The sequence below is a fragment of the Sapajus apella genome, unplaced genomic scaffold (genome assembly GCF_009761245.1).
Source record: "Sapajus apella isolate SASKATOON/1434 unplaced genomic scaffold, GSC_monkey_1.0 scaffold14, whole genome shotgun sequence".
Lineage (NCBI taxonomy): Eukaryota > Metazoa > Chordata > Mammalia > Primates > Cebidae > Sapajus > Sapajus apella.
This window is the reverse complement of record NW_022436954.1, coordinates 11,095,714-11,119,362: the sequence shown is the minus strand read 5'-3', so window position 1 is coordinate 11,119,362 and position 23,649 is coordinate 11,095,714. Positions and strand designations below refer to the sequence as shown.

General features: G+C 38.0%; 1 protein-coding gene across 3 annotated transcripts; it reads left to right on the top strand.

The window, feature by feature from the left end:
• The first annotated feature begins 6,579 nt into the window (after positions 1-6,579).
• On the top strand, positions 6,580-19,878 carry MS4A3 (membrane spanning 4-domains A3). 3 transcript variants are annotated; one of them, XM_032283304.1, is made up of 7 exons: positions 6,581-7,131; positions 11,152-11,323; positions 12,463-12,600; positions 13,474-13,530; positions 16,170-16,328; positions 17,878-17,979; positions 18,548-19,878. In XM_032283304.1, exons 2-7 carry the CDS (start codon positions 11,168-11,170, stop codon positions 18,614-18,616), a joined length of 681 nt encoding a protein of 226 aa, XP_032139195.1. In that variant the 5' UTR covers positions 6,581-7,131; positions 11,152-11,167; the 3' UTR covers positions 18,617-19,878. The 3 variants fall into 3 exon arrangements, with proteins under 3 accessions (XP_032139197.1, XP_032139195.1, XP_032139196.1); XM_032283306.1 differs by lacking the exon at positions 17,878-17,979 and having other exon boundaries at positions 6,580-7,131; XM_032283305.1 differs by lacking the exon at positions 6,581-7,131 and having other exon boundaries at positions 9,937-11,323.
• Positions 19,879-23,649: the final 3,771 nt, after the last annotated feature.

Genomic DNA, 23,649 nt, shown 5'->3' with positions numbered 1-23,649 from the left:
AGTGGTGCAAACTTGGCTCTCTGCAAACTCTGCCAGGGTTCAAGCGATTCTCTTGCCTCAGCCTCCTGAGTAGCTGGCATTATAGGCACCTGCCACTGCACCTGGATAATTTTTGTAGTTTTTAGTAGAAACAGATACTGGGCAGGTGAATGGTTGCTAAAAACAAAGTAAATTATTGAGTCTGAGACAATACATATGTAAAGATAAAGAGCGATGATGTGGCTGGATTTTAGAAGGGTGGCTCTAAAACCTCTTCTCTTGCTATTTCACTTTTTCCTTTTTTTAAAAAAAAATTATGACTGACACAATTGTATATATCAGCTACAATGTGATGTTTCAATACATGTATAAATCAGGTAATGAGCACTTAGTGTACCAACCACCTTAAATATTATTTCCTGTAATAAGAACATTCAAAAACCTCTCTTCTAGCCATTTTGAAATACCCAATACACTATTCTTAACTTTCATCATCCTATTACACAATAAAACACTAGAACTTATTCCTCCTAACTAACTCTAGCTTTGTTGGCCTACAGTCCCAGCTATTTGGGAGGCTGAGGCAGGAGAATGGCTTGAACCCAGGCGGTGGAGATTGCAGTGAGCTGAGATTGCACCACTGCACTCCAGCCTGGATGACACAGAAAGACTCTGTCTCAACAACAACAACAACAACAACAACAACAGTAAACATAATGGAGAACCTCTCCAGGCTACCCGCGGTGACATACAGTTTTTATCTTGGTGAGATAAGAAGCTGTTGCAGGCACTGAAAAAAGAGATGAATCATTTTCATTACAGAGCCTATATTCCTCTGATGCTTCCAAAATAATCAGAATTTCAAAAGGTTGTATAGTTTTTAATATGGGAAACTATATATTTAAAAGGTTGAATGAAATGGAAGTCTAATTAATGATATTTTAAAGTTATCCCTAAAATTAAGGAGCAATCCTGAGGGCAGGGGGTTCTATATTCTGTGAAAACACCAGAATTCCTTAGCATCTACTATTCTTCTTTGGAGAAGGTTGAAAAGGCATTTTAAAATTGAAAGCTAGTTTCAGTAAAATGTATGCCATACTGTTCTAATCAAATAAATCTACTGATGGCTTATAGGAAAACTAGCCCAAAAAGCTAATAGAGAAATGAAAACCAGAAAAGAGTCATGATATAATATTTATACCTTGTAGCAGTTAGGGTTCAATCAGGTAAGCAGAACTAGATTGAGTGATATTGATGAGGAATTTATCATAATTAATTTTGAGAACTGGGAAATAATTCTATGGAAGGCTCTTGCTTTTGCATCTGATGGTGAGCCTGCTGTTGCTATAGGTCAGCAGGGCTGGCAGCCTGGAAAACAGGCTGGACTTGAAAAATGGTTAAGATGGTACATTTTATGTTATGTGTTTTGTACAGTCATTTTTAAAAAGGCACACTTGAAGCATGGAAGCATAAGAACACATTGGAACCACATCTTCCTCTCACTTCCAACCTCAACCACAAGGATGACCTGGCATCCATTGCTATGGTGTTGTGCAAGTGCCTGGTCCAAGACTCAGAGGTGCTAAAGGAGACTTGGTGAGAGCAGGAGAAATCGCAGGTCCAGCTGTGGTCCAGTGCTAGGGAGGTGAGCCAGAGGATCAGAGACAGAGTGTGCAACCTGCACCCTAAACCCACTTTGGAGCACCATGGCTACTGTCTGACTTTCTGCCTTCCAAATCTCACACAAATTTCTTATATGATCAACCCAAGGACTGTTCAGGAAAAGTAATTCTAGTAAATGTAGTTACAGCTTAGCTGAATTGGCCCAGAAAAACTCTTAGGCTGATAAAAAATGGAGTTGAATAGTTCCATGGGTGGCAGTAAGTGGGAATATTGAATACCACATACACTATATGTGTGCTTATAGAGGTGGAGGCATTCTGGAGTATTCTACCTGGCAGTCCTCAGTCAAGTTGATTATGTGCACATCCTATGGCCCAGTAATTAGGATTTTGATTATATATTGCAAAGAAATTCTCATACAGAATTAAGGCACATGGATGTGAGAAGATTCCTGATATCAAGCTACAATCCCTGTGTGTTCATTTATGGGTGGGTGGTTAGGTAAAACATGGTGGATGTAGGTGCAGCATTTGGGTACAGCAGATTGCACACTCATGGTGGCTCACGCCTATAATCCCAGCACTTTGGGAGGCTGAGGCCGGTGGATCACTTGAGGTCAGGAGTTTGTGACCAGCTTGGCTGACATGGTGAAACCATCTTCACTGAAAATACTAAAATTAGTGGGGCATGGTGGTGCATGCCTCGAATCCCAGCTACTGAGAGGCTGAGGCAGGAGAATCACTTGAACCTGGGAGGCGGAGGAGGTTGCAGTGAGCCGAGATCATGCCACTGCACTCCAGCCTGGCTGACAGAGTAAGACTTTGTCACAAACAAACAAACAGACTTGGGTATTACTAACAGAGCTGAGTGAAAAAGAGGACCATGACATATATAATACAATGGCATTTATGTATATTAAGAATGTTTGCATGTAGAACTTAATGGTTACCTTTGGTGAGAAGAATCCAAATCAAGGCACAAGAAGATGGAGGAGCTGTAATATTTCATGTGAAGCCCATCTTGCGCTACAGAAAATGTACTTATCAGGATGAAATCCTATTAAAATGGCTGCCAATGAATGAAATCTGCTTAATTCCAAACTAAGATACCATTTTACCTGCTAAAATAAAGTATATAGGCCACCCCAGGAGAAGAGGTGGTCTTTCTTAGAGAAATGCATTTGTTCTTTCCTAACTCATTTCCAACTATCTCATTATAAAGTCCTTTTAGACATACCCAGTAGTTCCCCAATCTGGCTTCACGTTAGAGTTACCTTGGGACCTTTAAAAAATATTCCTGTTGGGCTGGGCGCAGAGGCTCATGCTTGTAATCCTAGCACTTTGGGAGGCTGAGGCAGGTGGATCACTTGAGGCTAGGAGTGGGAGACCAGCCTGGTCAACATGGTGAAACCCTGTTTCTACTTCAAAACAAAACAAAACAAAACAAAACAAAACAAAAATAAGCCGGGCATGATGGTGTGTGCTTGTAATCCCAGCTACTCAGGAGGCTGAGGCAGAAGAATTACTTGAACCTGGAGGCAGATGCTGCAGTGAGCGGAGATTGCACACCAGCCTGGGCAACAGAGCAAGATTCTGTCTAAAAAAAAAAAAACAAGTTCACATTCATGTTGAGTTTATGACAAATATCCTGATTTAATGTTTTATAAACTCCCCAGAAGATTCCACTAGGTAGTTGAAAGTAGAAGCATTATATTAGTATTTTCTACCTAGGCTATTTCCATGTTTACCAATAAGTGTCATCATAAATTCTTCCAGTTTTCTTAGGAACTCTAAAAAAGAATCCCTTTATTCAAATGCTAAGATTGAATCTCTAGTCTATTTTCCTCATTTATTTGAAAACACAGCATGAGGTCAAAACAAAGAATCAAGGCTAGTTTCTGATTGATGATTTTATTTTATCTGATGGCTTATTATTTCAAGACCTCTTGGAACAACAATCCTTGTCCGTCTTAACCTTTTATTAATCTTACAATTATAGTAACAAATGCCATTTCAACGTGATTTCAAAGTTGTGACTTTTGCAACATTATGAACTAGTAATTTACAAATTAAACACATTTAATGCATCCCAAAGCCAAAAACCTTAGGTGGTTAACTGTTTTAAGAGCTTATACATGCGTTACGATATATAAAGGTACTGCTTCATTAAGGGTGTGATTTTAATATGTACACACATGGGCATGAGCGTGTGTATGGGGGTAAAACAGACTGCAAGCAATAATATTTAGTAAGTAGATAAAAACAGCAGTCTTGAGAAATATATCACTTTTTAAATAGTCAAATGTGGCACTTGTAAATGAACAACTAGACTATTGATGAATTCACGGATTTCCGTTTCCTTTTGGAAATTTGCAACTTGAGTTTTGAACTCAGTTATTCTTTAAGGTACTTCAGCACGGGAAGCTACTCAGTCTCTCCTTGATAATTTTCCCTGCCATTAGGAGATATTACATGCAAGTGAAAGAAAGGTCTGTGAATCTTCCTTTTTCTCTTTTTAATTTGTTTTTTAAAATGTGTTATTTATTTTTATTTATCAGCCATAAAAAAAGAATAACATCCAGTCATTTGCAACAACATGAATGGAACTGGAGATCATTAAGTCCAGGCACAGAAAGGCAAATATCACATATTCTCACTTACTTGTGGGATCTAAAAATCAAAACATTTGAACTCATGAAGGCAGAGAGTAGAAGGGTGGTTACCAGAGGCTGGGAAGGGTAGTGGGGAGCTGTGAGGGGAGGTGGGGATGGTTAATGGGTACAAGAAATGGAAAGCATGAATAAGACTCGCTATTTGAGAGCAAGCAGGGTGACTATAGTCAATAATAACTGTACATTTTTAAAGTAACTTAAAGAGTGTAATTGGATTGTTTGCAATTCAATGGATAAGTGCTTAAGAGGATGGATACCCTATTCTTCATGATGTGAGTATTGTGCATTGCATGGCTGTATCAAAACAGCTCATGTACCTCATAAGTATATACACTTACTATGTACCTACAAAAATAGGAAAAAAATAATTTTTATGTATTTATTTTACTTTTTTCCCTCTCAGCTTTAATGAGGTGCAATTAGATAAATATGTTCTGGGGATCTAATTTGTTAAGATCTCTCAACAAATTTTAAGTATACAATACAGTGTCGTTAACTCCAGTTGTCCATGTTAACTGGAGTTAACAATACTGTATTGTATACTTAAAATTTGTTAAGAGAGATCTTAAATGTTCTCACCACCACCAAAAAAAAAAAAAAAAAAGATGATTATGTGATGTGATGGATAGATTAATTATCTGCTTTGTGGTAATGATGTCACAAGGCATACATGTGTCAAAACATCATGCACATGGTAAGTATATTAAATTTTTATTTGTGAATCTTCCTTTGAAAGCGGTTTCTCACAATTATTCTCTCTCTAAGGAACTGAAGAAAGAGCCCAATCATTTTTATTATTTATTTTGAACTCATGTGAAGATCTTAGTTACTAGACCTTTGTGCACATTCTGTCATTTAAACTTCATGCCCCAAAGTGAGCACCATGATCTTCAATTTACAAATGGGAGAACTGAAGTCTTAGAGAGTAAGTAGCTTCCTTTCATGGTTTTTTCTACAGCTCCAAATTCAAAACAAGCATGTTGAAAGCATCCACTCTTTTTCCTTTCACTTGTTCATATTTCTTTCTCTTCTTTGCTGAAGGCATTTTCTTGTCATCCCTTTTTTCTTCAGTATTCCATTTGCAATGGTTCCAGCTAAAATGGGGAGGGAAGGATCCTATCTTTACTACCTGCCTTTTGGCTATTTCCTTCTGACTTTTGTCCCTGTCTTCTCTTTCGTCAGTCCCTTTCACTCCTAAACGTGGACCCTGGAGAGCTGCTGCCCTAGGGCTCAGTTACCAGCTCTCCTAGCAGAGAGCCTGTGCAGAAGTTTCTGGCAGCTGGGCCCCTGCTCACTTCATATTCACAATCTCTGCCCCTCACACTATGCTTTGGTCTTGGTATCTGGCCCTCTTTCTCTTTCCTGTGATCACATGGCTACTTATGCTCCCGTTTGTAGGACTAGGACCTCACTTTCCTTGCTGTGAAAATTCTTCTCTGTTTCACAGGCTCCCCTGGGGCATGGATCAGGAGCTGTGCCCTCCTTCTGGGCCTTTGTCTCAGGCCTGGCCCCTGTGAACTTAATAAGGATTGTGGTTTGAATCTTCACATGTTACCTATTTCCTTACTCCCTGTCAGGCGACTCTGATCTTTCTATCACCTATTTTAGAACATTTATTTAGGATGATTATATAATTTGGCCACTTTTGAAACTGAAAGGAGGCCGGGCACAGTGGCTCACACCTGTAATCCCAGCATTTTGGGAGGCCGAGGCAGGTGGATCACCTGAGATCATGAGTTTGAGACCAGCCTGACCAATATGGTGAAACCCCATCTCTACTAAAAATACAAAAATTAGCTGGGTTTGGTAGCATGTGCCTATAGTCCCAGCTACTCTGGGGGCTGGGACAGGAGAATTGCATGAACTTGGGAGGTAGAGGTTGCAGTGAGCTGAGATCGTGCCACTGCATTCCAGCCTGGGCAACAGAGCAAGACTCCATCTAAAAACACACACACACACACACACACACACACACACACAAACCCAAAAAACAACACAGACCAAAAGGAGGGGTTTTAACAATAATATTAGGATAACAGGCACACTTTGGGCTTTACCCTTGTATGAACTGGAGATTTTGCACAAGGCTTTGTCAGTTAAATTTTAGGAAAGCTGGGTCACATTTCTATACCATAATTTTCTCTACCATAAAATCAGGTTAATAGTAGTACCTGGGTCCTGAGTTATTGTGAGGATGAAATGAGTTTACATACGTAAAGCATTTAGAACAATGACCTGTACATAGTAATCATTTAATATATTTAAACCATAATTACATTATTAGTATATCTATGATATTGAGCAAAGTAATTAACTTCTCAAAGTATGTGAGAATTGAATGTGATCATGCATGTAAGGTACATAGGGCTGTTGCTGGCACATTATGTAAAATAAGTGCCTGAGTGACCACCTCCCTCCTCCAGACCCTTCTCTTACAATATGACTTTATCTCTTCTTGCTATACAACTAACTCTGTTCTACCCCCATCCACAACCTCTTCTCACTTGTCTACCCGTGTCTGTTGCTTGTATTTCCTGTTCCAACAATGTGTTAAGCAACATCTGAAAGCCAGAAGACAGTTGCCTCTGACACCAGTTTCCTAATCATCACTAAGGCCTGGGAAGATGCAATGGACCAGCCAGGCACCAAATGCAGATGTGATTGGCACACTGGTCAGTCAGCCCGCAAAACATTTTCACCAACTCCTCTGAAGTGTTGCATAAGGCAAAGATCCGTTAAGTCTGTGGAGGCTGCCATTTTCTGGAAAGGGTGCTGTAGTGATCTTTTCTGAGTGTCTCCTACTTATGACAAGTTGGACTTGGGAGGAAAGACATCTGCCAAAGCTTGAAGCTGCCAAGGTATAGATTCCCTCTCCATAGAAATTCCCTTTTCTTTTATGTCTTTTGTTAAAATGCCTTCTGGTAGACTACTGGGGCTGTCTGCCAAGGTTTCTGTTTGGTTGCTATGTAGAGGTTTGGAATATTTCACTGTGAGCATGGCCTCTCTTTAGGATGTGATTATTCCGCTGGAGTCATAATAAAATGTTAGACATAATAATGCAGGAATTTCTTTGGAAAAAATGTGGGTATGGATACACACACATGCACACACACCTCTTAGATATATTAAATCCCACTGACTGCACCTGAGTTTGTCTGCCAGCTCTGATTATGAAGGGTGGCCTGGACATGCCTGAAGTATGGGGTCTGTAAAATGCATTTTAGTATAGCTTAGGGGACAGTAGAACGTAATGATCGCTTGAGATGGATTACCAGGTTCTGACTTGTAGTTTTTCAAATAGTTGTCTGCGTGGACTTGGGAAAGTTATTTAACTTCTCTGTTCCTCAGTTTCTTCGTCTGTTAGATGGAAAGGATCATAACAGTAGTACCCATTCATCTGATGTTGTGAGAACTAAATTAGTAAACATGAGTAAAGTCCTTAGAACAAACACCTGCCACATACTAAGAGCTGGAGAGGCGAACTTAACTGGCCGTTTCCTAGAAAATCTACATTTCTTTGATTTTTTAACAAATAAATAACTGATTTGACCAAATTTTAGAAAACATAGTTTGTTTCACCTGAAGGTTGAAAATTCTCCCTGATTATTTTGATTATTGATACAAATCAAGTTAAATAACATGGTTAGGTATTTTCTCTCTGCAGAAATGCTCTTGGAGTTTCTGGGATGAGAGGCTCCAGTGCTTGCAGACGTATTTTCCATTATCATTTATCAGAATGGCTACCTTGGGCTGGACCAAAAGTCTGGTTATTGATTGAACATGTGTTAGTGGAGTACTTACCATCTAATGATTCTGAGCTAGGCACTGGAGTGGCAGTTATGAGTGGATAATGAGGTAACAGACAAGTATCCAGGCAGTTAGAGCTCAGGTTGATTAAATGGTATGAGAAGGGAAGTTGGGGAAATTCTGAGAGCATCTAAAAAGGGTGCATCTTCCAGACTTGGCCAGAACTAAAAACAACATCCTGGAAATATGACATGTAGGCTGAAAATCAGTCTGGAAGGGCCGGACATGGTGGCTCACGTCTGTAATCCCAGCAATTTGGGAGGCTAAGGTGGGTGGATCACCTGAGGTCAGGAGTTCGAGACCAGCCTGGCCAATGTGGTGAAACTCCATCTCTACTAAAAATACAAAAATTAGCTGGATGTGGTGGTGCGTGTCTGTAATCCCAGCTACTTGGGAGCGTGAGGCAGGAGAATTGCTTGAACCCGGGTCACGGAGTTTGCAGTGAGCCGAGACTGGTCCACTGCACTCCAGCCTGGGAAACAAAGTGAGACTCCATCTCAAAAAAAGAAAAAAAAATTCAGTCTGGAGGGAGAGCAGAAATTATCCACGTGAAACTTGAGGGAAATTGTCTTTCAAGCATAGGGGGATAGCACAGAGTATTGAAGACATTTGAGGGCATGGAACTTCTGAAGGAAGACAAATTAATAAAACAAGGCTGGATGGAGCTTTGAAATAGGGAGATGTAGGCAAGAGATTTAAAAGTTGATACCAGCTGTTCATCCAGTCTACCACTGATGGACATCTAGGGTGATTCTATGTCTTTGCTATTGTGAATAGGCAAGAGATTTTCTGATCATAAGCAGCAACTCTCTCCACATTGCATGCATCTTAGTTCATTAGATATTTAATCCAAAAGACATATAATTTTCCAGTGGATAAATTTGAAGTCTTGGCTTTTTGACTATTTTTATTTGTACCTCTTGCAATAATTACATTAGGAACTCATTCACATAGTTTGCTTTAAGCTCTGTTGATCTTCCCTTGCTCTTGGGTTCTGTACAGTGTTGAACATGGGAGGTAAAGGCTCCTTGTGATTTTACATTCATCTATATTTAAATACGTAGAGAATGTAATTTAATCCTAGCATGAAAATCAGTGTTGGTAGGAAACTTTGATGAGGAGTATTGGTAGCAAAATTTTATGACATTTATAATAAACTTTTTATCAGTATTGGTAGGGAACCTTTATGAATTTTTATAGCATTTCCTAGTGTAATAATAAAACATGCCCTGACTCTCACTTTCTTTTAAATTAGTGCTTAGTAAATTTGTTACCACACTTAAATGAGGGTCATACATGTCCCCACAATAGAGAATTAGAAAGGTAAGCATCCTGTAAGTGGCATGTATTTAGTGTGACAAAAAAAAACTAAGTTATTAGAAAAATGGATCTGGTATATAATTTCTAACAAAAAGTAGAAATTAAGATACTATTCTTTCTTTTTAAATAAAAAGCATTTATTTTACATTTAGGGGTGCATATACATGTTTGTTGTATAGGCAAGTTCATGCCATGGGAGTTTGCTGTGCAGATTGTCACCCAGGTACTAAGCCTAGTACCCAATCATTATTTTTCCTGATTTCCTTCCTCCTCTCTCTGATAGTCCCCAGTGTGTGTTTTTCCCCTCTATGTGTCCATTTGTTCTTATCATTTAGCTCCCACTTACAAGTGAGAACAAGTGATATTTGCTTTTCTGTTCCTGTGTTAGCTTTCTGAGGATAATAGCTTCCAGCTTCATCCATGTTCCTGCAAAAGACATGATCTCATTATTTTTTATGACTGCATAGTATTCCATGGTGTGTATGTATCACATTTTCTTCATCCAGTCAACCATTGATGGACATTTGGGTTGATTCAATGTTTTTGCTATTGTGAATAGTGTTGCAATGAATGTTCTTGTGCATGTGTCTTTATTACGATCTTATTCTTAACACAGTCAATAGTTTTGACAGAATTCAGCATCATTTCGTGTGTTTATGGTTCATCCCATGCCATCTCCCTTATCAGTTATAAAAGTGTATAAGCATTTTACAACCGTTTTGTGTTGGAGGGTATTATGAATTAGAAAATTATATTGCCCAGCATTCAGAAGTTCAATATAAGCATTCTGTGCATACTTTAGTGATACACATATTTTCTAGCTATAATGATTGAGGTGGTTGTTTTGTGACCTTATATACAAACTTGAAGTCCTTTTTGTCAGAAGACAGAGTATAAGTTTAAAGTTGATACCACCTGTTCATAAATTAAGAATTCCCTATGTTATCAAAGTCAACTCATGCAATGTTAATATGAAATGAAAATTATTCCCATTTTTACAGAAGTCAAAACTCAGGTTCCCACTACATGGTCTGCAACTAGTAAATGATGAAATCTGGATTTGAATTTGGATCTTCCATAGTACTTAAACTCTGCCATGTTATGTTGATATTCAGAAAGATATCTCCTATATAGTGCTATATAATGTAATGATTTGAAAAATATTGGACCTTAGAGTAGAACTTTTTTAGTATAATATGAAATCATTAAAGCTATATGAGTTTGGGTTAGTTTCTCAACCTCTCTATGCCTCAATTTTTTCATTTGTGAAATGGAAATAATATTACAACAAACAGGATTAAATATATTAATATATTGACAGCAACTAGACAGTGCCTAGCATATAAATAAGTACTAAATAAATGGTATTATTACTGGACTGTGGCTAAAGCCATCATTCTTATATAAGAAACCACTGCTCAGAGAATCCATATGTCTGGTTGCTCACAACTGATTTGAAGAAATGCGGGGGCTATATATCAGTGCATGCAAAATGAGAAAGAAATTGCTCTTTACCACCCCAAAGTTAAGTGAAGTACCAAGGCCTACTACAATGACCTAATGATGTCTACTACTCCAAGGCAAGACAGAATTGAATATTGTACAAATTCCGTTACTCTGCCCTGGTGTCCCATATGTAGAGAGTCATTGTAATGTATGGACAGGATTGAATCCTTCTATAACACTCAAAATTTTAGTAGCTAGTGGAAAAAGGGAAAGCATAAAGCCTTTGGATTTCTTTTCTATCACAGCCATAAACAACCCCAAATGGCCTCCCATGAAGTTGAAGATGCAGAGCTGGGGTCAGCCTTAGCCCATGGTATCCCAGGCAGTGAGGCAGGACCAGACAGGGTGAATAATTCTGTCTACCAGCCCATTGATGGATCACAACACTATCAGAAAGGAGAACTACAATTCCTTGGGGTAAGTCATCCTTAGTTTAAAAATTGATTTAAGAGGGAAGAGAAAAAATCAGTTGACCTGTGAAGAATGTATATTTGAACTGTGAGGATTCTTTTACATGTGGATTTCTTCCACCTCTGTCATCCCGAAACAGCAAGAACACCCCCTGCACTCTCCTTCTTCCTCAGTCTATTCAATGTGAAGAGGATAAGGATGAAGATCTCTAAAAGTGGATGAAAATCCACTTAATGAATAGTAAATACATTTTCTCTTTCTTATGATTTCCTTAACAACATTTTAGTTTCTCTAGCTTATTATATATAATATGTCACATACAAAATATGTAATAATTGACTGTTTATGTTATTGGTAAGGCTTCTGGTCAATGGTAGGCTATTAGTAGCTAAGTTTTTGGGAAGTCAAAAGTTATATGTGGATTTTCAATGGTGAAGGGGTAAACATTCTAAACCCTTATGTTATTCAAGAGTCAACTGTATCATGTGAATTACTTTTTTATAATTTTATTTATATGAAATTTATAAATTTTATAATTCTGAATTATTTATCACTGAGTTGATGAAGAATTGGAGAAAAGACAGGGATTTATTATAGATCTGGGGAGCAGAAATGCAGAAGCATTCTCTCATGGTAGAAAACATCAAACCTTGGAGAATAAATTCCAAGACCCTTTATTTTTTGCTTTGTGCCTTTGACCAGCCATTTCAGGAGGCTGAGCTCTATGAAGCTTACGTTCTGTATTTTAAATTCAAAAATTGTGTTGAGAGAAAGGCTGAGTAGAATATGGGTTACCCTCTGTCTGCCTTCATCATATTATGGCCCCAAAAACATGCTGTGAAGAGACTTTGACTCCATCTACCTTACCAGCCATGTTTCCTTTGCTCTCCTGCCACTTGAGGAGTTCGTGAGAATGAATAGAAATGTAGGGGAGAAGTGAAGATGAAAGGCTGCCGCTGGAATTGGTGGGGATAGTGTGGAACAACAAACACTTTCAGTTAAGCTCTTGCCCAGTGAATTTAGCCTTGACACTTAAACCATTTTGAGCACTGACATCTCCTTTATGAGGACAATTAAAATGGTCTGTTTTCAGTGTACACTTCAGTAAATGACTGTTATGACTCTTTTTTTCCTTCTTTTTTCAGGCCATCCAGATCCTGAATGCAGCAATTATTCTCGCTTTGGGTATCTTTCTGGGTTCCTTGCAATACCTGTTCTACTTCAACAGGCACTTCTTTTTCTTCACCTTCTACACAGGCTACCCAATTTGGGGTGCTGCGTTTGTGAGTATTCATAATCCCCTGGCTGTGTGTTATTTCTTAGATATCACTGCTGGAGATGTGTTCGATGACAAAAGTATTGTTTGTAGGTTATCTGAAGGTTGCATGCTGTGATTTTGATTTGCAATTCTTGATACAAGCATTTAGAAACGAACTTTTTCTTTTTTTCTTTTTTAATTTGTTACTTACTTATTTTTTTGATACAGGGTCTTGGTCTGTGGTCCAGGCTGGATTGGCCTCCCAAAATGCTGGAATTGCCAGGTGTGATCCCTGATGCTTGGCCAAAAACTTCTTTCTGATTAAGAGAAATCACATTTGCCAAGTACAAATGAAGTCCTAAAAATTATCGTATATCTATGTGTTACATTTATAGATACTTAAAAAATTGAATGAAAAATGGGTATTCAGGCGTGATGGCTCACGCCTGTTGAGGCAGGTGGATCACAAGGTCAGGAGTTCGAGATAAGTCTGGCAATTCCAGCATTTTGGGAGGCCAACCTGAGAGGACCACTTGTGGTCAGGAGTTCGAGACCATCCTGGGAAATATGGTGAAACCCCATCTCTACTAAAAATACAAAAACAAAAATTAGCTGGGCATGGTGGTTCATGCTTGTAATCCCAGCTACTCTGGAGATGGAGGGACGAGAATCACTTGAACTGGGGAGGCAGAGGTTGCAGTGAGCCAAGATCGTGCCTCTGCACTCCAGCCTGGACAACAGACCAAGACCCTGTCTCAATTTTGTGTCCTGGAATGTAAATTTTAAAAAGGAGGTTTGTGTGACTATTGCTGGATATCTGCTAATTGAGGGAGGGCCAAGAAGAAAATGATTGAGACTTAATATTCCTTTATATGTTTTACTCCCTGTTTTCAAACAGTTTTGTACTTCAGGAACCTTGTCTGTTGTAGCAGGGAGAAAACCCACAAGAGCATGGGTAAGTAGTACTTCTTCTTTTTCTATGATCAGAGGAGTAGAAATAAATTTTTCATAAACAGTAGGAGAGTAGGGGGGGTCTATGGATACAACTGAGACACTAAGTATCATTTAATGTATAAAACATTAGTTTTCTTAACGTATTCAGGTGGTAGGTCAGCAGAAGATCACACAGATTTTGAGTGTGCATTTTTGGGGTGCTTACTCTGAATATTGGTGAATCTGAAGCTTAGAAAAAGTCTTCTTGATTTTTATGTGTTGCCAAGTTTGACCAATTCTAATTATTTGGACGTAAGAACTCCCACCACTAACTACTTTCACAACTGAAAGTCCAGACTTCTATTCCTAAACAACTGCTACGTCTCTATGATGTGTTCTCAGTGAATCATGCAGCCATTGACACTCTACTTTCCTACTCCATTCATTCACGTTCCCTCCTCCATGGAAGGCTATTTTACCATTTTACTCTGGCCTCAAACACCAATGCTTCTTCTCTCATCCTTACTCACTGCTGATGATGTTTTTGTCTCTTTTGAGAAAACTGAAACCGTTAGAAGAGAATTTTCAGACCTCTACTACTTAATGGACTAGAACTTTACCAATATATATATATTTTCTAGTCTCTTACGATAGGTAAACTCCCTGTGATTTTCTTTACAGTGGATCTCCCTACTTGAGTATGAAGTATAAGGTTCCATTCTTTTTTTCTCCACACAAGTATATCACTTTAATTTGTGTCCCTCTGCTAGTTTTTTTTTTTCTTTTTACAGGTTCGCACTCTGTCACCCAGGTGAGAGTACAGTGGTGTGGTCACAGCTCACTACATCCTCCACATTCCAGGGCCAAAGCAATGTTCCCACCTCAGCCTCTCGCATAGCTGTGGCTACAGGTGCATGCCACCATGCCTGTCTAATTTTTGTCTTTATTTATTTATTTATTTATTTATTTTTTTTTTGTAGAGACAGGATCTTGCCATGTTGCCCAGGCTGATCTCAAAATCCTGGGCTCAATCAATCCTCATGCCTCAGCCTCTCAAAACGCTGAAATTAAAGGCATGAGTTACCTTGCCCAGTCTCTGATCAGCATGTAAGCATCCAGTTACTGTTCTCAACTTAAAACAAAACAAGGAAACTTTGACAGTATTTCTCCCTGCTAGGTGCAGGCACAATTTGTATTTCCTTCTGTAGCTAAACTCCTTCAAAGGAATTATCATGTTCTTCCTCTAATTTCTATCTACCTGGTTTCGATTAAACCCACTTCAGTAAGACTTTATTTCCTACTATTCTTCTGTAACTGCTGTCTTTAAGATCACTGAAAACTTCCACCTTGCTAAAACAATGGTCGATTCTTGATCCTCATCTAACTTAACCTAGGAGTAGCATTTATCGTAGTTAGTCACCCACTTTCCTTCCAGGAATTTCCTCACTTGGCTTCCAGCATACATCGGTTTTCCTCCCATCTTTTGGTTTCTCCATCTCAGTCTCCCTTCCTGGATCCTTTCCTTCTCTCTGACCTTTTAATATCCTGGTGCCCCAGAGCTGAATTCTTTGCCACCTAGTCTTCTCAATCTATGGCTGCTTCTTCTGTGATTTCACACATTCTCATGACTTCAAATAACATCTATATTCCCATAACCCTGAAATAAGTATTTCCAGCCTAGGTCTATCTCCTGATCATCGGATTGGCATGAACAGATCCAAAGGTCAACTCCCAGTCTCTTCCTCCAACCTTCTCCTCATGTCAGCTGATGGGAACTTCATCCTTCCAGATTTCCTGACCAAACACCTTGCAATATCCCTGAGTCTTCTTTCTTTCACAATCCTGAATCCGATTTATCAGCAAATAATGTCGGCTCTATTTTCAAGCTATTATTATACCTGATTTTGACCTTTTCTCATCTTTCTACTAATGACATCTCATCCAGTCCACCTTGTCTCTACTAATCAGGCTCCCAGCTTTTATCGTTGAACTTCTCTTTGCCTTGCTAGAAACAGTGATCCCCTGAAGCCATAAAGCCAAGTGTATCATTTATTTGCTCCAAATCCTTCATTGGCTTTGTATTTTTCTTAGAGTTAGAAACAAAGTCCTTTTCATGATTCTGCAGAGCCCTACATGATTTAGCTCTCTGTTAACTTTCCTTCTTCTTCATTTCCTAATATGGCCCATGTGCCTCCAATGCCATTGGCCCCCTTGCTTCCCCAGAAGATTTTGGCCTCAGGACTTTGAACTGAGTCTTTCCCCAACTGCAAGGATATTCCCTCAGATATCCTCTTGGTTGGCACCCACAGCTCTTTCACGCCTCTCCCAGGTGTCATTTCTATTTAATATCATGAACCACCTCTCTTTGGATTCCCAGTTTCTCCTTATCCCATTCTATTAGCCCCTAGTACTTAATCACCTTCAAAAATATTATGTAATTTACCTATTAGTATGTTTACTTTTTTCTTTGTTTTTATTGCTAGAATGTAAGCTTCATGGAGGGTGGGGAACAGAAAAATCTTTCTTTGGTCATTGATGTTTGCCTTGCATCTAGGATGGGTGTGTAAACAATATTCGATCAATGTTTGTTTCAGTGAATAGTTGCCAGAGGAATGAAGTGTGTGCTGAAGATATTAATTGAAAATTCTTATTATTTTTCAGATGCAACACAATTTTGGAATGAACTTTGCCAGTGCTTCGATTGCATTAGTGGGGATTGCTTTTCTCTCAGTAAATTTAGCAGTTAATGTCCAGGCATTAAAGAGTTGTCAGTCTTTACCATCACTGGACCTATGCATTTACATGGGCTCCATATCAAATGTATGTTTTTGAAGAATATGTATAATAATAAAATATTTCATACAATCCAGAATGTATAGAAAAATAATATGTCAGGTACCATGCTACATAATTTGAATCTTGAGTCTGCTGCCTATTTGCTCTGTAATGAAGGGCAAATTAGATAATCCTTTGAATTTTTTTTTTTGAAATGAGAATAACAACCCATCTCATAGGATTGCTATGAGAATTTAATTAGTTAACATATGATAAACAATTAAAACAAGGCTTAACATATTATGTTACACAATTATTAACATTACTCTAACAACTACTATTACACTCACCAGAGAAATTTTTTGGAAGTTTCATTTCATATTTCTTTGCTTAATAAAACAAACGGGAGATTTACAGCTTTCTCTGAAATCTGGAATGTTCAAATCATGAGTTGAGGTTTTGAAGGACTTCACTTTAGAATTAAATGAATATGGTGTTTTAAAAGGAAAGCTCTTTAATAACCTTACCAAGGATTTTTTGAGACAGAATCTTGCTCCATTGCCAGGTGCCAGGCTGGAGTGCAGTGGTGTGATCTCGGCTCACTGCAACCTCCACCTCCTGGGTTCAAGCGATTCTCCCTCCTCAGCCTCCCGAGTAGCTGGGACTATAGGCACACGCCACCACGCCCAGCTAATTTTTGCATTTTTAGTAGAGATTGTGTTTCACCATGTTGGCCAGAATGGTCTTGATCTCTTGACCTCCCAAAGTGCTGGGAATATAGGCATGAACCACCACACCAGGCCCCTTACCAAGTTTTTTAAATTTGTGTTTAGGTATTCTACTTCTTCTGAGGTCTACTTAGAAATTAATATTTTCCCTTGGAATTATCCATTTCATTCCAATGATCTATGAACCATTAGTTATAGACTCACTCCTAAGCTTTCTGCTTTCTGACACTACTCATGGAAGTTTGTGTTCTCATTTTCTTTATTATATTTTTAATGATCTAAATTTATATTTGTCAGAGCCTGATTTTTCTGTAGATTTGGTAGTATTTTTCCACCAGGGATATATTGTATTGGTTGCTTCTAGGTGCCTCAGTAATAATAGTGGAGTCACTAGCCCAAAAACAATTTTATTTTGTGTTTAGATCAGCTTAGTGTTTTAGTTTCTAGGGATAAAGTAAATGCCTCAGCTCCTATGAAGTACTGTTAATGAAATTGTGGAAGGGTCATTTTTGTTCATTTTCCTAAACTGCCTGCTCCTCTCCTTAATTTACTACTAATTCAAATTGGAAGGTGTTAGTGATAGTGTCAGAATTTTGTTTCTATAGTTTCTCCTCCCTGTAGCTACTTCATATGAGTTGACATAGAAATGCCACACATCTTTCTCTTCAGATAAAATATTTTCATGCTTTTAGATTGAGATACTATCCCTTCTACAGTGTTATGTGTGTCTGTGTCTTAAATCTAATTTATGGTTCACTTTGTTCCATTCTATGGAAAGGAGATGTTTTGTCTGGTTTCCTGCTGACATTTTTTTTTCCTCTCTGGATGTTGCCACTGGGTTTGATATGAGGCATCATATCCCTTAGGGCATGGTGTCTCTACTGCTGATTTTCACCTTCTTGGAATTGTGCATAAACATCTCTACCGTGGCCATGTGGTGCAATGCAAACTGCTGTAAGTCTAGAGAGGTGAGGTTTTTCAAATGATTAATCATTCACATGGTCTTAAAGCCTCCCTCTAGGATTTGAAGTTGTTTCTGACTCTTAAACCTTTATGCGGTAATGATTTGTAGAGTTCTTGGAGTTAGAGATTGTATGAGTGTTAGAGATGGAATGAAGGCTAAAAAAGAATTTGGATGTGAAAATGCAAGAGGAAAAACTGTATTTAATATATAAGAGCACACATTCCCACCTTGAAAAGATGGCCGTTGAAGTTGGAGGTTATACAAGGTATACAGGTACAGCTGGAATTAAGTTATTATTTTCTAATAACTTGTGACTTTCTACCTATATGACCCAGGAAAAATGAATAATTCTTTCTTAATTTTAGATGTATTAACTGTAAAATGAAAATAATATTTTCATTCTCTTCTGATGTTTGCTGTGAGGACCGTGTATGTAATCTTTACAGCGTTTGGCCCAGTAATAATCAGTGAATGGATTTTATTGTTGATTATTATGATGACAACAGAAAGGGATGGGAGGCGAAGGAGATGATGATCCTATTCTTGGCCATTAATGTTGTTTTATTTTCCAGGTGATTTCCTCATCTCCCAATTCTGTGGAACCAAGAATACCTCCTTATGAAAATAATTCTGAGAGCTGAATATTTGACCATAAATCTCCAGTGACTCAGAGATTTACCCGCAAACTCAGGAGAACATGAGCCTGCCTGTAAAGCTCAATTTTTCTATCATGTCACCAATCACAAGAACCTTGGACGTCTGACTGACTCTATCCTTTCTCTCCTTACTGTAAATCCTACTAGTGTGTTGTGGGTATAGAAGGGCAGATATATCTCTTCAGGCATTCTTGGATTTGTAACTTCTATGATCATTACTTCAAAGTTGCTTCAGAAATTAGTTCTATTTTTTCTTACCCACCTACTCCATTGCTTTATGAGGTTTAAGGAAGGAAGATCGTGTAATACCTATTTAATATATTTTTCCTGAAATCCAACTTCTGACTACCCAGTAGGAAGAAAATTGAGACTATTTTTTCATTACAGAGAAATGCTTCTTGACTTTAGCTAACATTAGCATTACAAAAAGTGTCAAATGAAAAAATTATCATCATTGTCACGAAGGTAAATTTTCACTGTATTTGAGGTGAGAGGGTTAAGGCTCAGGGATTTTATTTCAGTAAACTGCTGGAATTCACACATGCCCTGATATGTATATGATGATTTATGTTGGTGAGGCTGAGAGCAAGCCCAGATATGTTCTTCAGAGGACAATGGGAGACTCTAAAGTAGAGAAGCAAAGAACAAGGCCTTTAGAATCTGACAGATCTGGGTTCAAATTCTGAAACTGTCACTTATTACCTGTATGAACACGGTACCTAATCTCTCTGACCTATTTTTCCACATCTGTAAAATAGATATAATACAGACAACTACTTTGTCAGCCGCTACGAGGATTAAAAGGAAATAAAAAGGAGATGTGGAACAGCATCAAAGGTCTTTGATGATGTTGCTGTTGGTGGTGGTCTTGCTATTGCTGTTGAAAGCTTAGGTGGGATTGTGGTCAGATGCACTGGAGAGATACGGCGGAAGGCCTTACTTACATTTCCATTGTGCCTCCTCGTATAACCTCCAATAACTTCAATGGCCATCTTTTCAAGGTAGCAATGTGGTGTGAAAGCTTCCCTCAGTTCCTCATTTATATATCTGCTGAAGCACTTATATTTCTTACTCATAAATATTCAAGATAAATAAAATGTATGAATTAGAAATATAAACACTTATTGTGTCCATAAATGTTCATCCACAAGTTACTCTTAGCTGCTTGTGTATCATATGTGCAAATGTTCTTCTCTACTACTTCTTGCCTACTATGTAATAAATATTTCTTTATTTTTAATCCATTCAGTGATCATTTGGGGAGTGCCTATTATGTGTCATGTATTGTGCTAAGATTTTGGCATATAATAGAGAATGATGCATAAGCTCTGCTCTTAAGTCACTTGTAGTGGGAGATATAGACCCCTAAAAACACATAAGGGCTATGATAGGAAGAGTATAGGAATTTTGAGAAGCACATAAGAAGAGTTTCTAACTCAGATTAGAAGACATGTCAGTGATAATTTTTCAGAAGACTTTTCTTCTTAACTGAGATCTTAAAGATAACTGGGAGTTTACACAATGGAAGGGAAATGGAAGAAAAGGGGATACATTCAAAGCCTTTAAGTTAGAAAAAGTTTTGAATATTCAAAGAATAAACTAGGAACTTTAGTGGGTCTAACTTCAGTGTATAATGGGTAGATGGAAAGATAAAAGTTTGAAGAGAGAAGTGTATGTCACAAGAGATTATAAAATGACAACTCTGTGAGTCTTAAGAAGCAACTGAAAATTTATACAAGTACAGGGCATGGTAGCTCACGTCTGTAATCCCAGCAATTTGGGAGGCTGAAGCGGGTGGATTACTTGAGGTCAGGAGTTTGAGACCAGCCTGGCTAACATGATGAAACCCCGTCTGTACTAAAAATACAAAAATTAGCTGGGCATGGTGGCACATGCCTGTAATCCCAGCCACTCTGGAGGCTGAGGTAGGAGAATCACTTGAACCTAGGAGGCAGAGGTTGCAGTGAGCCAAGATTGTACCACTGCACTCCAGCCTGGGTGACAGAGTGAGACTCCATCTCAACAACAGCAACAACAAAAATTTTACACAGGGATGTCCTGACACTGGCTTATATTGGTTTGTGGAAGTCAATTTTAAATTTCCAGGGAGCACAAGTCAACATAATTTGGGTAGCTTGAAATTAGCTATGATGAGAGGATTTATACCACAGAGATGGGAAAAGCTACAAATTTTAGCATTCACATGTAGACTTTGCCTGCAGCAAACACTATTGTGTTGTTCAAAAGGTGATTTTGTTTCCCTCATTTCTACTTTATTTATCATTTAAATGTTTCAGTAAGGAAGATTTGTGTCTTCTCTATTATTTATTTATTAAAGTATTTGTATCATTATCATTTTGTACTCATAAATATTTATATTTTTCTTTTGGTTATGACCAATATTTATTTTGTTTCTCAAAGTTTTCCAACTGTGGCCATTGGGAGCTGAGTTGGTTCCTGTGTAGTTTTTGCATGCTCCATCCCACCCTTCCCTTTTTACCATGTTCATATTTTCTGGATCTACAAGGTTCTTCATGTTATTTCACCTGCTACAGACCTAGAATTTTCATTTCTTCAGGGAGCCCTGGTTTCTTTATTGAGAGAACTATGTTTAGAAAACCTGATCTGGGGGCAAGATATGCTTATTGCTACTGTGTGTCACTGCTTCCAGGCCCTCTCAGGGGACAAAGCTACGAAATATATGCATGTACACTAACCCAGGCACACATATGTCTATATTTGTTATTATATGTATGTATGTATCTATCCAGCTCTCTCTTCTCTCTATTATGAATTCCTACTGATAAATTCTACTCAAACATGGCCACACAGTTTCCTTGCTAGCAACCTCCCAACTTTGCTTATTTATAACCTGTTTTCTGAGTATAATATGTCTGGCAACAATTTCCACAATCAAGGAGAGGAATCATCCTTCAGTGTCTTATAAGATTGTTGTAGGAGTCTGTAGGTCATCTTGCAGGGTTGTCTCAAGTATTGAACAAAAGACAGAGGTTCTGAGAAAAAACAGCAAATGACTCCAGCGTAGAGAGAGAAAATTGAGAGGGACCTAAGAGACATCTACGGTGATGTACTGTTTCTGGAAAAGTTCTTGATCCTATGCCTCAGAAGCAGAGAGCAAAATCTATTTAAAAATGAAAGAGACTACTATTGCTGCTTGGCCTGAGGTTTCTGCTGGTGATGACAAGAAAAAGGTTGTAGATCAGTTGCAACAAGCATACCAATAAGCTTGTGAAATCATCAAAAAGGAAATGCAACCAACAAATCCTATCAGATTGGATCTGGCCCTTAATGTCTCTGTCTTCTATTATGAGCTTCTGAACTCCCCAGAGAGAAATCCTGTTCACTTGTAAAGGCAGCTTTGGTGAAGCCCTTGTTGAACTTGACACGTTAAGTAAAGTTATACAAAGACAGCTTGCTAATGCAGTAACTGAGGGACAACTTGCCATGTGGACATTGGATACTCAAGGAGATGAAACTGGAGCAAGAGGAAGAAAAAATTAACCAGCCTTCCAACTTTTGTCTGCCTCATTCTAAAATTTACACCGTAGATGGCTTGTCTTTCATGCTATCCCACAAATAGCTTTTTGTTTAGATTTGTCACAGGTTTATGTTTGTTGCAGCAATATTCACGATGGCCAAGATATGGAATTTCTATTTTAATTTCAATACTTCCCATGTGGTTTTTTTATGTTTAACATTAGGATATTAGAGCCAGTTAACATTTAGGGAGTTATCTATTTTCATTTTGAGATGACAAAAATGGAGATGTGGAATTTTTATATAAATTATATAAATTATAAATATTCAGCATAGTACTTTTGGTACATTGTGACTTCACAATCGCCAGAATTAAAGCTGCCTCCATGTCTGAATGAAGAAAACTGCCTACAAATTGGTTTGTCCTGGTGGGGAATAAAAGGGATAATTTGTTCCAGTCACAGGTATAGTAACTGTGGGTCCTTTAAGATTTTGAGCACTTACAAGATTGTGGTAGAAACAGACATGCTATGGATACCACATGTTAAACCATGTATGTCTGCAGAATACTCAATCTCAATGTGCCCACCTTTGACTACAGCTACAGAAGTGATTCTTTAGACAAAGCTAAGGCCAGTTTACTCTGGATAAGGGCAGAAATGGTTTATGTTCCATTATTTGTGAAGTTCACTGCTGTTTGCTTTCATTATTTTTGCTATGCTCATTATCTTTGTATTCAAATGTTTTAGGCAACCTAAGAACAAATATAAAAGTAAAGATGTAGTAAAAGTGAATTGCTTGACAGTCATTACTTCATGTATATCAAGCAAATCAGTAAAATTTACGAAAAGTATTTAACTTCTTTAATGTTTTTTTCTTTTATGATTTTTTTTGATACTTGCCTCACATGTACATGCTGTAAAAGTAGTTAACGGAGAAATAACTTGAGATGATGCATAGTTTTGTTTAATATCTTATGATATTTTTATGAACACTCCAACATAATTGTTAACAACACATGTATTATGTTCATTTAAGTGGAATAAATATATGAATAGCCTTTCCACTACTTTCTCTGTAGCTTTTGATGTAAATTAGTCTTTTGAGTCTAAAACTTCTCTGAAGGAAGCTGTACATTTTTTGAAATGTATTCCTTATTCTCTCTTGGCAGCTAATGGGATTTTACCAAGTTTAAACACAGAGTTTATTATAGCAAAAACACTACTAACATAATTACCATTTGCAACCATGTCCCATGTTCCCCTCTCCTCCTCCTTACCCTGGAGAAAATGAGTTTTGTTTTTTTCTAGTGGAAGGAGGTTAATTGGAAAAAAGTAATACGTTTCATTTAAAATTTTGGTATACAGCATTTTCTAACTTAGGAAGCCACAATGTTCTTGCCCCATCATGACATTGGGTAGCATTAACTGTGAATGTTGGGCTTCAAAATCACTTTTGGTTTTTAAGAAACTTAGATACTATTATAGGCTGCCTTTGATTTTGAAACTTTATTCTTTCTA

Excerpts from the sequence above, each read along its gene's own strand:
- MS4A3 (XM_032283304.1), top strand. The coding sequence starts at position 11,168 with ATGGCCTCCCATGAAGTTGAAGATGCAGAGCTGGGGTCAGCCTTAGCC. Across the intron at positions 11,324-12,462 it reads GAGAACTACAATTCCTTGGG|GCCATCCAGATCCTGAATGC; the intron begins GTAAGTCATCCT and ends TTCTTTTTTCAG. Across the intron at positions 13,531-16,169 it reads GAAAACCCACAAGAGCATGG|ATGCAACACAATTTTGGAAT; the intron begins GTAAGTAGTACT and ends ATTATTTTTCAG.